We start from the raw sequence: 17,003 nt of genomic DNA, 5'->3' as shown, positions 1-17,003 counted from the left end.
TAAGTAGGGGGCTGGCTTTGATTTCAGGTGCTATGTCACGTTTTCCTGCTCTGACTAAATGTTTTTTTGTGACGTTTCCATTGGCCTTCACCTTTCTGTGTTATTTAGGAGTTCCATGCCACCAAAGGAGGCGGGGGTCTGGAGACATTTCTGCCCCGAGCCTGGGGACAGAATAGGGTGGAGCCCCGGCAGCAGGGGAGGTGGTGGGTGGAGGCTCGGGGCAAGAGGGGAGAAGTTTGACGGAGTGGTTTCACAGAGAGCAGAGGCATTTGAGTCAGGGCGCGCATGCTTCAGCAGTGAGAGGCCCCACTCCCCTTGGCTGGCTGGCATCCCAGAGCAGAGGCAGAGAGCGGCAGAGAGACTAAGGCTGAAGAGAAACCGAACTGAAACAGGCAAACAAGTGGCTTAGAAAGTTGTTCAGAAAGAAGGGAAAAGGACCGGAGTTCTGAGGAGAGTAGCTCTACTAGATTTGTTGTCTGTAGTGTATTTTGTAGTGAGGTGGCGAGCGGTTTGACTTGACAGTTATGGCGGATACAGGGGTCAAAAAGGAGCACGCAGAAGTGCCTTATGATGACGACGAGGTAGCTCTGGTTGGCGCGGCCACAGAGCCGGCCGTGGATGAAGACGACCCCGCCGAGGAGGCTGGAGGCAAGAGCGAAGCCCAGATGAACGGCGTCATGGTTCTGTCTCTGCTAGATAAGATCATTGGGGTGGTAGACAAGATCCAGCAAACCCAGAATGGTCTCGAGGCTCGGCAGGAGGCCATGGAGAAGTCGGTGTCAACCATCCAAGGGGAGCTGGCGAAGCTGTCCAAGAACCACGTCGACACTGCCAACACCGTCAACAAGATGCTGGACAAGGTGCGCAAGGTCAGCGTCAACGTCAAGACGGTACGGAGCAACCTGGAGAAGCAGGCGGGCCAGATCAAGAAGCTGGAGAGCAACGAGAGCGAGCTGCTGAAGAGACGCAACTTCAAAGTCCTCATCTACCAGGTGACGTTTTCTTCACTGTTTTCACTGCATGCATGTGTTCGTGTCAGATTATTGTTTGAGAATGTGGCGATCAAAGTCAAACTAAGAGCTCTGATGTGGACGTTAACAACATGCACCTTCACGTGTCAGCTCAGAGCAGGGTGTGTTGCATTCCCCACATCCGAAGGGAAGTTCGGGAAGGAGCGTGAGATTCACACGAAAAGCTGTCAGAGCAATGTCTTCACCAGAAGGAGTCACGATGCGGCGTGAGTTGACCCTTGTTTGTGAAAATGAAAAGGAGGCCGACGGTCCGACCAGTGTGCAGGATGATGGCCCCAGACCAGTGGTTTCCATGACATAAATGTGTGAATCACCCGTTCCTAAACCTTCAACACGGCTCAGATGTTTACAAGGTATCCAACACTGCACTCCTGTGTTCAGGGGGGCGGGTTTTTCCTCACAGCAGTGGAGGGAAAAAAAAAAACAGTGTCTCCCCTGGAAAATTAAAGACAGGTAGGGACCTCTCCTGCTGCACAGGCCTTCACGATTACCCAACGAAACTATATAAAGACTAGTGGTTGCAAATAAAATATAAGGCCTATAAACACTGGCATGTGGGGCTACTTGAGAACGGAACCAACGCCCCTCTTCTGAGTGGTCTAAGGACAAATAGCTAGCAGGGAAGATGAAACTACAGCTTTTATCGCCAAAATTTCTTAAAAGTGAGGCAAAAATAAATGCTTGGATTCTTCATTTTAAGGGGCATATATGAGTTTTTTGCTTATAGAAGTAGCTTGAAAGTGGAAATAAATGTAATAAAACAGGCTAAAAATAAGAAAACAGATGAAGCATTGATCAAATAAAAAAAAAGGACCACAGCTACCTGAGTGAGCAGCTCTTATATTAGATGTCCATTCTGCTGCACCTCATGTAGACACAGCTCTGCTTCAGCGTTTTAAAGTGATTTCTTGTCACGTGACCTAAAATTTCTTACTCAGCAGCAGCTCGAGAAGCCTTATCAGTAACATCCTGCTTTTAACATCACAACCATTCAGGAAAAAGCACTTTTTTTTTTCTCCCCTGAAAATGTTTGCGGTAGTGGGTCTGAGCTTACTTCTGGATCTATATTAGCAGACACAAGGTCTTCCTTCGCTCGGTGAGAGCAGGTTACACCGATGGCATCTCACAGAAATCCAATCACAGTCACTGAACCCCAATAAATTACCCAGTAAAGCAGGTGCGCCTCCTGCTGTTTGCAGCCTGCCTGCAGCCTTTGCGTGTTTGTGTCTGTGTTACAAATGTTTATACGTCGGTACAAAAAGTCTCATTTTCAAATCTTGCAGTTTTAAGAAGCTACGGGTTGTAATGTTTTCTGATCTAGTTGGGACTGTGTTTCAGCGCAGACTATAAATGATTCTAAACTTTACACTGGTGCTATTTCCTGACCTGCAGTGCCCATTTCAGAGCCTGAACTTGGTTGTTCCAATCAAAGCTGCAGCGGCTGCCTCGGTCTGTGTCTTATCAGCAGACCGTCTGCATCATTTCCAGCCTAATTGACGAAGAGATAAGTTGGTCAGATGTTGGCACCGGCGCAAATCAGCTCTGGCTTTCATCCAGTTTTCACCACTTTCCACAGTGTCTGTGCGTGTTAATGTGTCAGAGTGGGATAAGTTTAGAATGAGGAGCACGGTAAGACTGAGGTAAGGGTTACGGCACGCCATGTGGAGGTTAAGGCAAACAGCCACGGTATTGCTTCACCGGTGTGTGTGTGTGTGTGTCGCCATTCCTCAACACTATCAGCTTTCTCCTACAATGTCAAAGTCGCCGAAGCTCAAATTTCAGTAAGACGGGGGAAAGATTTTGCTGTGCAGGACTCTTTGTTCAGCTGATGTTTGCTTTAAATTCAGGTGCTGTATTTCAGTCTCGCGTGGCTCCCCCTGTCCACGCTGAGAATAGCCGCACAAGTCCAGAGTTTCCGGGCCGGGAAGACGGGGACGTTTTATATTTAAACCTGCTGGGATGCAGCATGAAGGAAGTAAATATCAAACGTGGATTGTGTATCAGCTGTAAGTATCTATTAGAGGGAGTCTTTTTGGACTCATTAACAAGCCCACCACTGATGGCGTCCTGATCTCAGCTCTGGACGTTCCTTTCCCTGCCCCTGTCCATGTGGTGCAATTAGACTGTCATCATGGCGCTTCTGCCAGTAAAAGACCAGAGCCTCTGTTTCCCTCCCTCCCTGCAGAAACCCTTCCTGACTTCACTGGAAATCTTATCTGTCTGTTATCAATATTTCCTAGGAACCACTCAACAGATTCCAGTGAAACTTGCAGGAAGTAATTATTAAATATATATCTACAACTGGTTAAATTTAGGAGTCAACACGATTCAAGATGGCTACCACAACTAGCTAGCCTCTGCCAACCCAAGAATGGCATTAACACAGTCAGATTCACAGATATTAACCTGAAATCCGGTCTGGTAGTAGCTGAAACTGATACCCAACACATATACTGAGCGGTAATAGCTTGCACAAAATCTTTGTTTAAAATTTCGCCCATAACTGTTTGGAGTCAGCTCTATTTGTCTGTTAGCAAAATATCTCATGCCAATCCAGCTCAAGCTGGCTGCCACAGCCAACTGGCCTTAGAAAACACAAAAATGGCTATAACTCATTCACATTTACAGATATTGTACTAAAACTTGGTGTTGTAGTTGGGTTATTCCCAACATATACTGCAAATGGTGCTCATTGCACAAGATCTTTGCTTAAAACTTCAGCGTTAGCTGTTGGAGTCTGTTAGCAAAATAACTCATGTACCACTGAACAGATTTTAATGAAACGCTCAGAAAATAATCAATGAAAGAACAACTAATTAACTTTTAGATTCAGTCCAATTAAAGATGGCCACCACAGCTGATCGACCTTAAACAACACAGCCCCAGTGACTACCTCAGTCAGTCAAAGCGGCTTTAACTCCGTTATTTCTCAGCTAACGATGATCTCAGTCTAAACATTTGGCTTTAAAGGTTCCTTCAAAGAATACTAGACCGGTAATTTTAGAGAGGAAGTCAGTCACAATGAGCTGGTTTCCTAATTTACAATTTGTCTCATTCAGCAAGCTTTTAGATGTTTTAATTTGGCTTCACAAAACTAATTTCCTGTTTTATGAAATGTTAGGAAAACAGTGTTGAAACTGTGGCTTCTAATCAAAGTCTGAAATGTCACCAACATCTAAATTTACAGAAAAAAGGAAGATTTAGAGGTCTTTGATGACAGCTGTTAGCTTCTGATAGGCAGGAATAAAAAGCATAAATAGAATCAGGGCTGCTTTTTGCAGATTCTCAGCTGCTGGGTGAAAGTAGAAAAAAAACTTATTTGTGGTGAACTTCCTGTTTATCGGTCAAGAAGCCGACTAATAAACAGAGCAGGTCAGCTACCTTCAAATCGTTTGTGGGTAAAGTTTGCCCATCAACAGCCGGAGAAGGTCCTGTTTTTTTGACTGAGGTTATTTGTGTAGCTCCAACACTCACGCCACAAAGTTTACAACTGACACAGGAGCAGTCAGGCTCAGTCTCAGTCCGCTGAGGGGCGACATGTCGAGCTGTCAGGGAAACTAACTAAACGCAACGTTCTCCAATGTCTTATTTGTGCTTTTATGCCAGCATTTAAATGTGTAAATACTTGTCTTTACAAAGTAAATTAACTGTATTTTTACTGTAACTCAAATACAACAATTTCATTAAAAAAATTAAGCTCCTCCACTCCTTTTTTAACCTTTTTTTTTTTAAGGAATTGATTGTTATGTTTTTGGGGTTTTAATGAATTATCTGGCATTCTTTAATCAAACCTCTTGACCTTTTTTCCTCGCAGCTGATTACAGCGAGTCGCTCTGTTCCTCAGGGCCGGTGTTTTTCACGGTGCCTCATCAGATACAGAAATCCCTAATTCCTTCCCCTAATTTTAACCCTTGAAATCTCCATCTGTAACCAACCTGACATCCTTACAGCAGACACAACAAAGTCAACGCAGATTAGCAACTAGCATTTAAAAAAACAAACAACAAAAACAAAACCTAGTTTTAGAATTAAATGCTAACAGTTTCATCATCTGCAGATTATCCAGGCAAAGTTGGATCAGATCCATCTTTTAGGTCTTTTCAGGAGTTATATGCTGAAATAAAATCAAAATGAGAAATAGATCAAACAATGGCTCATGTTTTCTATTTGGGATATAAAATAGTATATTAGTGATATAGCATTATTAGCTGATCTGTTTCTGGACTTAAACCAAATGTAAAATGAAAATTTGTGAAACAAAAATAAGATCTAAAAAGTTTGGGTTTCTTCATTTTAAATGTAAATGCAGCATCATTTAAAGCTGACAGGCAGTGAAGATATGGAGACTGAACGTCTACTGAATTTCACACAAGATGGGGAAAAAAGGTGTACTTTGCTCCATAAATCTAAATTTCTGAATGAGATAGCTTAACTCATGGAAAAGCAAGGATAGCCCAAAGAGAATAGCAAGAATATTTATTTTTATTTAGGTTAAACACTCCAGACACCTACATTTATGATTTCCAGCACAGAAAAATGTTAATAAAATGTCCCCTTTAAAGTGTAACGACTCAAGTTTGACTCACATACAGTATATACATCTCCTAGTATACATCATAATGATTTGGTTTCTTCTGGTTGATGCAATGTGATCGGTTAGTCCATCAGGGTGTGAGACAGTATTGCTGTGTCTGGAATCAGGGTGTGTTTGGCTGCAGCTCAGAAACACTGATAGCTATGTGGTCACTCTATCAGGGAGACGCAGGTCTTCTCAGTTACAGACTACTCCAGCGTCCCAGGCCACCCGGAGCGGCCCCAGCCCTCTTTACTTTAATAGATTTCCACTCTGCTTAGACACCGTATTAACATAGTCCCACTTACTCCAGACACAGAGACTGCGGCCAGAAAACTTACGGCCACTATGCTAAATTATTGTTTCCAGTCATGGATCAGATGTCAGCATCGTGACAAAAAATAATTGCGAAGTACTTAGCAGATCCTTGCATGCAACTTGATCAAAAAAAAAAAAGAAGGTCACCAAGGACCAAGTTAGTGCTGTGATTCACCCCACAGGCATTTGTGCCCCTCCTGCCTTTACCCTCCCTTATCGCTCCCACTATCTGCAGAGCCCATCTAACTTCCACTCAGACTCCTGATCCAGAACTAAGGTCAATATGTGCCACAGCCCTTTGTGCACATTTCTGTTTTTGCCCAACACGTTGCCTTCTGGCAAAGCGCAGACGCACAAATTCTTGGGTTTTTCCGATGCTTGCTTAGCAAATTCTCACTGATGACAACAATGTCATCATTTTATTGCCTAACTTTCAGCTCAGAATGACAAATGACTTCTTCATCTGTTTGTTTCCCTCCCACCTCATTCGTTTAAGCAACCAGGAGTGCTGTTTCTGTCGGCTCGCTCCCTCAAATCTGGACATAGGCGACTATTTAAAGGAATTTTTTTTTTTGCTTTGCTTTGCTTTCAAAATACATATCTTGTTCAAGATAAGAAACAAATGGTTCAGCCCACAGTAAAAACAACGTGAAAGTCTTTCACATCTCAGAAGAGTCAAAAGCATTTTTTGTTGCTCTAAGCATCGTTCCACTGATGTCAGGTGAGAAAAGACGAACATCCTGGGCTCCTGTTCACCTTGTTTTTTTTTCTTTTTGGCTCAGCTTCAGAAAAGCTGAGGAAAAAGAGGAATCAACCTTTTGAACACTTATCCCGAGGTCAAGTTTAACAAGTGTAGTTTTACAAGCTGGCACCGAGCGCGGATGCTCCCTGCTGAGCGTTTTCAGATCGAGTGTACAACACTTTGTGATGATTTTTTCTGGATGTGTGTATTTGCATTTACAAAGAGGTCCATTGATTTATTGGTACTTTTATTTTGCCTTTATCTTTTTCTTTGTTCTTCCACTGGAGACAAATTTATAGATTAATAACAGGACCTGTGCTGTTCAAACACATGAAAACATTTCATGTTTGCTTTGATTTTTAGTGTAATGGAATGATTTTTGATCCTTTACAGCTGGGATGTAACTTTCCATTACAGCTCTGAGTTAAGTCTTCAACCACATAGAATGTTAAGAGCATTACAGAAGTTGTTTTAAGGAGGTATGATCAATATAGGTTGAGATCTTTGGTTTATTTGTTTGTGTTGCATTTAGACACCAAATATCTCTCAATCTGTCAGTCCCAATGTGCATATTTTATTGTTTTTGTGCTGTTGAGTGATTTTCCCGGATCCACACAAGGAGGTTTTAGCTCCAACTGTTAAATAGGCCAGATTTCTGATCTGTGAATGTACTGTACCCACCATTCCATGTCAGCAAACATACCCTTCCCACACCCCAAAAGCAGCACACAGGATGTACCAACTGGGAGAGCGATCAGATCAACCTCCAGTTTGAACAGACTTGGCCGGCGGACAAAAATGTGTCCTCAAACCACATTTCAACTCCGTGGAAGCTGCTGACCCACGACAAGTTTATTCAGCGCACCCTTCATCTACAGACGAGGCCGTAAACAAAATAAAAAGTTGTGCAAGTGTTCCGAGTTTCTCCAAAAACTCCCGAACTCGGTCACGATTAGAAATCTAAGGTTGTAACGTACGCCTACGGTGTCTTTGTGACCTGATGGGAACCACAACTCGTGAACTGTAAAATGTCTAACCCTCAACTAACTTAATTTTTTAAACCTTACTCATGTTATCTAATATCTAAACATATAGTAAATGAGAGCAAAGAAGAAATATTTTCATGGATTTATCTCAAATATAACTGCTCAGTTAATCAACAGATTGGACTCATGTAGTGACAGATCCACCAAGATGCTGAAGCCCAACATCATCACATAATGAGAATTAGGACCCCTCTGTACAAATCTTTGAAATTATTGAGTGTTTATTGTGAAGCTGGAACATTTTTACATGATGCACCAATGTAAGTATTACATGTGCTGTCGGGCTGTCTTGTTGCAAGCCGTGAACAGAATTGGCTTCATAAAAAGAGTCGTAAAACACTGTTTAAAACTGTTTTGCATATTCCTGTCCCATGCATTCCACAAAATCGACTAAGTTTCAACATTTTTTACCCCTCAGGCTTACCTCAAAGTCAGTCCTTCTTTAATGTTTCTTCGGTGTTTGGAGCTCAGCTCCGTACCTCAAAGGTGAAATGTTGATAAATTCACTGTAATGTATTTAGAAAATAAGTATTTTATTTGCAATTTGCTGTGATATAATCAATGTCTCCACTGTGCAATCCCTCAGTCAGGTCGCCTCGGCGGTTCAGTCAGTTTCACTTGATGCTGGTATGTGGATCGCTGGCTGTTACTGAGAGCGTGTTAGGACACTGGGTTTAAACTCCCCTTTGGCATTAGATTTTGCATGCACATGAATGTTTAGGACGATAAATCTATAACAAATATAAATAGTACGCTGCATTACATTCAGAGCAAACAACTTTTGGTGTGCTCAGTAGGCCTACATTAAAACCAGCGGTGGCAACTTAGTTTTCAATCAAATAAAACTGATCAAAACTTTTTTTAATAACCATTTTGGTGTGATAAGGTTCCTTAACTGTTGTGGCCGTATTGAATGGGGTTGGCTCCAAATGTTAAACAGTTGTAGGTGTAAATCCAGTGATTACTTCATTAAAATCTGTCTAAATCTGGTTCATACTTTGCTAATGCTACAGGCAAACAAACACACACACATACACACACTGTCAAAGCATTTAAAGCTGTTTGCCTCTGGTGGTGAGTGGTAAAAAGAAATAAAAATTAGAAGCTCTACTTTTTACTCTGCATTTTGAAGGAAGAACTATTCTATTTGGAAAAACAAGGGAAGTTTACCACCTTGTCATTATGAATGGTGCCACTGAAGAGGAAATTGTTATCTAATATCTTCCAACGCTCCTGCCAGTTCACACCAACGCGTAAATGGAAAAGTAGATTTTCCACATTTGTATGTGAAACGCCCCGCTATCCAGCGGTTTCAGAGTCCTGGATGTGGGAAGGCTGAGCTGTGGAAAAGGGCTTCCCCGTGTGTGAAATTAGAATTTGTGACGGAAAGCCAAAGAACTCCTTCTCCTCGGTGTAACCATGTTGGCGGTGCAGTATGGAAAGGGTCTCACTTTGAATGAATGTGCCTATTGACAGAAAGGGACTACTGGTGGTTCAATTTTCCATTACAAGCGAAACACTCAGTGCTGTTAGCAAACGTTTTTAGTGATAGTTTCAAGAGGGCTTTGTTAAACTTAATTTGCATGATGCCCCTCAAGTCATATGACTAATTAACATGTGGTAGTAGGCGGGTAGTCAGTCCTCTGTGACTAAGTTTTATTCCGGACAGTGTGAGAGGCATCAATATAAATGACCAAAGTACATTAGTGTCCTTATTTTAGCCTCCAAGCACTCAGATCAAAGCATCCCAGTGCAGGTCTATGCAGGGCTCTAACATGCAATGCTTCAACGCTACCTTGTCAATCTCTCATTTGGCCTCCATCCACCCCGGAGCGACACATTGGTCAGGGATATCAGTCATTGTGAAAGCTAAGTGCACAGCTGCAAGGGCTGGTCGGGTTAAGACAGCTGCTCCTGTGACTCACCGGAGAGGCCTTTCATCACACTGCCTCAAAAGGAATAGTGTGTGTCTGTTTATCTACAAGCCCGCTAAATGTTTGCGTGTGTGTAGGTGGATTAGGCTCTCTTACAGTGTGCGGACTCATCGCCTCAACAATGAGACTCAGATTTTCCAACGCTTCGATTTTTATTTATCGGTGAGATTTGAGCTCATTCAGATTTAGTCGACGCACAAATAGGGAAGTAATGAAATGTTTGCATTCATTAAAAGTAGAACCTAATGTAATAAATTACTGCATTAGACATTTTAATCTGTAATAAACTGACTTTCCTAATGTAGCGTGAACTTGCACCCCTACATATACATCTCCATCTTCTTAATTGCTTCTAAACTCACCTTTAATTTGGCTCTCATTCCCAAATTTACTTCTGTCCGTGTAGTCTAAACAATCAGTCCTTTTAATTAATAACTGATAAAGGATATTTTATCAATTCAGTATTTTCCATGTAATAATAATTTGGTGCCTCTGTCCAAATTTAAATACTTATCCCCTTTGATGCTGCACTAAAATTAACATTATCATAAATTAACATGCAGCGTACTACTCATTAATGATATTTACAGTATAAAGTATTTAACAATGTATCTTAAGAGAATTTTATTTGGTATTTATTTATACTTATTTCCACAGATACAACAGGAATGCCCATTAGCAATCTACACTCAGTAACAAGATAAGGTTAAAGCTGTGGAGTCATGTTTTATATATTCACCTAACTTTTTCTAATGAAAAGTAAATCTTTGGCAAACAGTTTGTCTTCATAAAATTACATCATGAAATGATCTCTGTAAATGAGTCTAGGTCCTTCTAACAAGAAGAGCTCAAACAGCAGGAATAATGAAGACAGAAAGTTAAACAACGCTGCTGCCGTCCGATTATAAAGCTGATTGACTCACAGTTTCCTCTGTTTTCTAAAGCAACAGAGGATTTTATTTTCCCCAAGCTTTTTTTTTTAGCTTTTGGTAATTTTTAGAAATAAAAACAACTTTTATTTTATTACATAAACAAATTCCTCTAATGACATATTTAAAAAAAAAAACATTCTTTCTTATTCTCTTTTTTTTCTCTGAATGTGTCATTGCTGTAATTTGTGTTACAACCATATTTTCCATGAGGTTTTATATGTTCAAGCAAGAAGCATCAAGGAGAAAGCTTTGCTCTTCGAGCAGGGCCGACTGGGTGAATTTAGACACAAAGTGGGCAAACTTTTCCACTGCAGCTCAGTGCTAAGTGGGAGGGGAGAGGAAACTAAAACGAGGCGCTAATAGACTTATCACAGTCAACCTCCAACTCTTTCTTTTTATTTCAGTTTTAAAGGTCAAACATTTGTTGGCAAAATACCTGCATCTATCTATCTATCTATCTATCTATCTATCTATCTATCTATCTATCTATCTATCTATCTATCTATCTATCTATCTATCTATCTATCTATCTATCTAAACAAAACTATGCTTTTCTCAACATATGTATCTGAAATCATCTCTGTAAGTTTTGTTTTTAATTAAAATAGTTTTTGTTATTTGTTTTTAACCCATGCAGAGAGAAAAGAAAAGGAGCTTGTCTGAAATGTTGGGTTTTCTCACTTATGGATGGCTTTACTTGTATCTGCCGGGCCACAGTATTTTTGGTTTGTTTGTTTACTTGGTGTAAATGCTTCATATTCCAGCACTTATAAGTTTGCTGATGGGGAAAATCGGTTTCTTTGTCCTTGTGTGATGACAGGCGCATTAATTCTCTAGTTCTGGTTAAACATAATATGTCCACTTTAATAAATAAAAAGAAAAATGCAGTGAATTCATGTGTGCACACAATGAATATATTCCATCTGATAACTCAGACTGCTCCATATGTCTGCCTGCAAACTGTGGTCCATACATGACAACTCCCATCGATATGTGGAGATGTCAGCTGTTTATCCAGCTCAACTCCGGCATGCGGCAGGGACAACGTGAGGGGGCGGTTTCTATGGTTACGGGGCGCTGTGTTTATCTGTTGCTGTACAGCAGGGGACAGTGTTGTTTAGTGGAGGGGGTGTGGGGTGGGGGGGTCTGTAGGACCGAGCAATGCGGTGGCTGCTGGCCAGAGAGCGGTAGATGGAATCCAGAAAGAGGGAAAGGCCAGCTGAAAATAAACGCACACACAGCAGGTCGGCTGGGCCCGCCGTCCTCACCGCCAGATAAGGAGGCAATGTCCGTTTTATGATAGGATCATATGGCAGTATTTGAACTGCCCAGAGAAATGCTCTGCTTATCTGATAGAACAGGTGTTTGTCAGTCAGACATTAAAGACCAAATTGATCCTCTTCTCAAAACATCTCCCTGGTTTAAGGCTTATTGTTCATTCTAATACTATACTGATTCTCAGAGATGTCAGTAACCCCCCCTTTACAGACAAGGAAAGGTGATTTAATCTGATGGGACATGTAAGATTCTTTAAGACTATTTGGGTGATGAAAATACTCCCCTTTGTCAGAAGTGATGCCTAAATTTAATCTGTTTACACGGTGATGATTCATTTTCTAAGTTATAGCGCTTCTGCTGGGTTTATTTTTACAGTACTTCTAATAAAATGGTGTTGAGGGTTATGATAAAAAAGACACACAAAAAAATGACATTCGCTACCAATGAGCAGTGCTTCAACTGTGCCACAGACATTTGCAGAATATTTATTTGGCAAACAAAGAGCCCTCTTTAAGGCACTCATTGCAAAGTATAAAATAATTAAAAAGGTTCTCCTGAACTATAACAAATGGTGCCATTTGAAAGAATTCACTCCAGTAGTTTTACAGATATACTGTACTGAATGCAAATCTGAAATGCGGGTCCGCACTCAATGTAAACAAAGCACACATAGAAGGAGTCACCCGATCGACCTACATTAGGCTGATCTGTGTAGGTAAACAAATAAGGCAGAATCAGACGAGCACAGAATCACGGAGGAGGCGTTTAGGTGGAAATATGAGACAGCTGCCAAGAATAGGAGATGTGCTTAAAATAGAAAAGCATTACAGCTTTTTGTTGTTTATGTTATGGGACTGTCCACTGCAATAAGAAGGCCTCAATGACTACTTTATTTATTTATTTATTTATTGGACAGAATTTTGATTTTCACATTCAGTAAAGTCAAAAATGTAGCACCAGAGTTTGGTTTATGTGTGACAGATTTTATAAAGATATGAGCTTCTCTTTCCTCATCTGCTCAGGGACAACTTCACAACACTCTGTATTGTGGAATCATCAACTTTTTTCTCCAGAGTTGAAGTGAAAGAAAAGAATTACTGCATAAACCTGCTGATCTCTTAACCAATGGCTCACTATCTGTACTGCTGAGTACAGCGCGTGCACTACGCCCCCATTTCAGTTTGCATATAAAATTATCTTAAGTGTGAAGCTGCTGTGCAGCAGATTTTAGTATAAACTGAAACTAACCTAACCACTAAGTCTTTTCCTGAAATCAGTTTTCTAACTTAAGAACGATTTGTAATTTAAAGGCGATCTGTAGTTTTTCCAAAACACATTGACTGTAACTTTGAATGTTTTTGCTTAACCTTCTTGAAATATTTCAGCCAAAGAATATGTATTTTATGCCATTAAAAAAAACACACACACAAAATGACAGGAAATAATGTGGTTAGGTGCAAAAAAGCTGTTGGCTTTAGTTTCAGTCTGACTGCATTTGCAGATAAAATAAACGTTCTGTCAGGCCAAGTTGTTTCATTGATGTTTTATATTCAGGTCACACAATATATGTGACTGTTCCAACTTTTGCTCCTGTATTTCTCTGACTTGAGTTTTTAATCATTGCTGGCAAACAACTGACCACTAGATGGCAGTCTGCAACAGTTTCAGTGGAGCTCTGGATATTCAGATAATCCATAACTCATTTACTGTTTCATTGTTATTCTAATTCCATCTTCTTCAACTTTTCCAGGAAATAATTTTCATAAATCAGCTTTTATTGTTTGCATTAAAATGTCAGGTTGATATTAAACATCAAACTGATAACGTTACTTTGTTAGCACTCTGCTTCAGCAATTTCACAGTTTTCTGTCTTTTTTTATCCTTCCTTTTGTTTGTACCTCCAGGACCAAGTGAAGACGCCAAAAGAATCCAAATCCAAGACAGCAGAGACAGCTGAAGGTAAAGCAGTGGAGGGCCTGGAGCAGATACCTGAGGAGGGACAAGACGGAGACAAAGCAAACGCCAATTCAGATGAAGACTATGTGGTTGATGAAATTGTTATAGAGTCTCGTACTAAGCGCATCCAACACGCCACCAAGCAGCAGGTGGACAACATCAAGAAGGCGTTCTCCAAAGAGCAGATGGAGAAGACCAAGCTAAAGACCAAGGAAAACCTGGAAAAAACCAAGCAGAAGACCCGTGAGAACCTGGAGAAGACGAGGCAGAAAACCCGTGACAACCTGGAGAAAACAAAGCACAGCTTGGAGAAGAAAATGGGCAAGCTCGGAAACCGCATGACCCCAAACCAGGAGCGCCGAGCGAAGATGAAAAGCTCCAAAGACAAGGTGAAGAAGTCCTTCACCCCGAATCACCAGCTTTACAGTCGTTCCAAGACAACCGTGTATCGGGTCCCTCCGTTCACCTTCCACGTTAAGAAGATCAGAGAAGGAGAGGAGGAGGTGGTGCAGAACACGGAGCTGGTGGAGGTGACAGAGGTGGAGGCTCAGCCAGAGGGAGAAGAGCTCGAGCAGAGTGTGGAGGTGGAGGAAGGGGAGCTGGTCAGTGTAGACGGCCCAGGAATGCAGGATCTGTTAGAGGTAACTGAGGACTCTCTGGTTAAGATGGAACCAGAGTATCTAAAGAAGGCCCAAAGTGAATAAAGGCTCTACAGATCAGCCGAGGAAGAAGAAGAAAACAGTCTTGATGATTGTGTCTGATGAGAAGGACACAGTAATGGTCACAGAGACTTTCTAGAGATGATCACATTCTGATCTCTATTCTCTCTCTTTTTTTTAACCCAACAGGGATGACTTTCACATTTGCTTATATATCGGATTTTTAACAAGAAACAAAGCTAGCTTATGAAATATCCTATATGCTGACTGTTATGCTTCACTTAGAGTATTTGCTGTTGTTTTTTATTGGCCATAAAGGGAAAAGGGCAAAGCAAATAGTTAAAATAAGTAAAAACATGTAACTCAGAGGTAAGAAATGTTTCCCTTTTATGACGCATTATTACGGATGGCAAAGGAAAGTAGATGATAAGGCTTAAGTGCTAAAGGGTGGTTAATTGTATTAAGCATATATGAAACAGAGAAAGCCAAGCCTGATTCATATACCTTATACCTAATGGTAGATGAGAGATGGTAAAAACAAAAGTAAACTCAAGTTCATGATATTTAAACAAACAAATCATTCAAACTCATAATTCAATCAGTGTATGTTTTAGCTTTTTTAAGACTAGGTAACAAAAATGTACATTTAGTACATTTTCTGTGCTTTGACAATAAAAGGAATTGTATGTTTTGCTATATTAATTTCCTGGTGCTCTATTATTTGTTGTTCACTTATATTAATGCTTTCAAATATTAACATTTACAGCTAAGACTGCAGTTTAGAATAGAATGTTTTCTGCTATGTATTTTGACACCAGTGTACTGTATGTTGTACAGTATGCTTGAAAGCGTGGTTTGTCACTTATTGTGAGATTTTATTGTACATCAACATGTCATTTTTGCTGCTTCTGAATGTGCGCTCGCCAAGCTTCGTTGAACTCACTTCTGCACAAAGAAGAAAAACAACTGTCACCATGGTCACAGCTCATCACAGCACATTTGCACGTTCTTGAGTTGGAAATTAAAAAAAATACTGAATATAATTGCAAGCGGAAAGAAAGTGGCCTGAAAAGAAGATGACAGCCAAATGACTGACTCTGTAAACATGTGAAAATATGTCTGTCATGCTGAAATCAACTGAACAGACAACTCGGTGCCAGGTTTTATGAATGAAGTGAGGCTTCAATAAACATCAGAACACTGTAACAATACTAAAGGCCTAGCATTCCTCGAAGGAATGCATATCACCCGCCACACCAGCTTTTAGCTCAGTGTTTGTAAAACTGACTGAGCTGTAGCCATTTCTGTTTTTGTAAAGTTCACTTAGCTATAGTGTCCACCTTGAATGGGAATGACTACAATATTTAATCAGTTGTAGATGTTTATCCAGGGATTACTTTCTGGGAGTTTCGTTCAGATTCGTCCAGTGGTTCATGAGATATGTTGTTAACACAGAGACACAGGCAAAAACATTATCGCTCTGCCTTTGCCTTTGGCGACAGGCGATAATAATCCAGACTATAATTCCTTTTGCTGAAACCGGATGCAATAGCGTGCAGCGTCCACATTCATCTGCTGCTGTCGAAGAAGAGTAATATGTTGTAAACTTGATGCAAGCTGGCATTCTTCAGCCATCCCCACATTAGATCATGAAAGAAAACTACTTAAAGCTCCAGACAGGAAAAAGAGGAGTGCTTCTATTTTCTGCCCTGCAGACTTGTGTGACCTTGATGTGTTGTAGACTCACAGAAGCACACTGTGTGGCAAGGAAACACCACTGAAATAATCAATGGGTGGGGAAATGCAATTAGGCAGAGTGCTCTCTGTAAACCCTGAGCAGAGTCGAGAACAGCGGCGAGACGGGGAATGCATGTGTGTTGGATAACGTATTTTCAAAAATCAGCCATGGGCCTGTAAGATCACATATTGTTACGCCTTTATAGCTTTATCTTTGTATTGATTTTGGCACTTGTGTTTTTGCCACAGTGTATATTCAGCCTTGTTAAAAGCTTTGGGAGAAAACTGAAATAGTCTGCAATAAATGTGAGACAGATTAGGCACGGCTTTTGTCAAGGCTGCAGCATAATGAGACACCTTTGGTTTATTTGGGTTTTACTGACTAATATTTGCCAAATTCTTATGTCAAAGACCGTTTTGCCTTACAAGTTCAATATTAATAAAGGCTTAATAAATAATGTGTGTATTTCTCTTTCTCCTTAATCGTATTGACCTTTTAAATCTGTCTATTCAGTCACTTATATGGTTGTTTATGTGCCGATCTATTCTGTTATAATGTGAAGACGTTTGAACAACTCTGTCAATTAATTTTGACTGGTAGGTATCAATTCTGAACAGCACTTGTGTTATTAGACTCGATGACGTCAGCGCTGCCAGTAACTCAGATGACTTCCAGGCTGGCTGTTCTCTTCGATTGCCATTCCTCCCTCCGTGACAGCGGTGCGCGCGGTGCCCGCGAACGGGAGGGTTTGCTGAACGGAACAGCCCAGTTGCGACAGCAGTAAACATAGCGCCCT

At 40.9% G+C, this 17,003-nt stretch overlaps 1 protein-coding gene across 1 annotated transcript; it reads left to right on the top strand.

The window, feature by feature from the left end:
• The first annotated feature begins 238 nt into the window (after positions 1-238).
• On the top strand, positions 239-16,664 carry cavin1a (caveolae associated protein 1a). Its single transcript, XM_017429496.3, has 2 exons — positions 239-992; positions 13,759-16,664. The coding sequence occupies exons 1-2, from the start codon at positions 525-527 to the stop codon at positions 14,512-14,514; spliced, it is 1,224 nt and encodes a 407-aa protein (XP_017284985.1). The 5' UTR covers positions 239-524; the 3' UTR covers positions 14,515-16,664.
• Positions 16,665-17,003: the final 339 nt, after the last annotated feature.

Source organism: Kryptolebias marmoratus, linkage group LG12, assembly GCF_001649575.2.
Source record: "Kryptolebias marmoratus isolate JLee-2015 linkage group LG12, ASM164957v2, whole genome shotgun sequence".
NCBI classification, from domain to species: Eukaryota; Metazoa; Chordata; class Actinopteri; order Cyprinodontiformes; family Rivulidae; genus Kryptolebias; species Kryptolebias marmoratus.
This window is presented reverse-complemented; position numbering and strand designations above follow the sequence as displayed.

Coding starts and splice junctions, on each gene's coding strand:
- cavin1a (XM_017429496.3), top strand. CDS start 525: ATGGCGGATACAGGGGTCAAAAAGGAGCACGCAGAAGTGCCTTATGAT. Junction 993..13,758: donor TCAAAGTCCTCATCTACCAG/GTGACGTTTTCT, acceptor TTGTACCTCCAG/GACCAAGTGAAGACGCCAAA.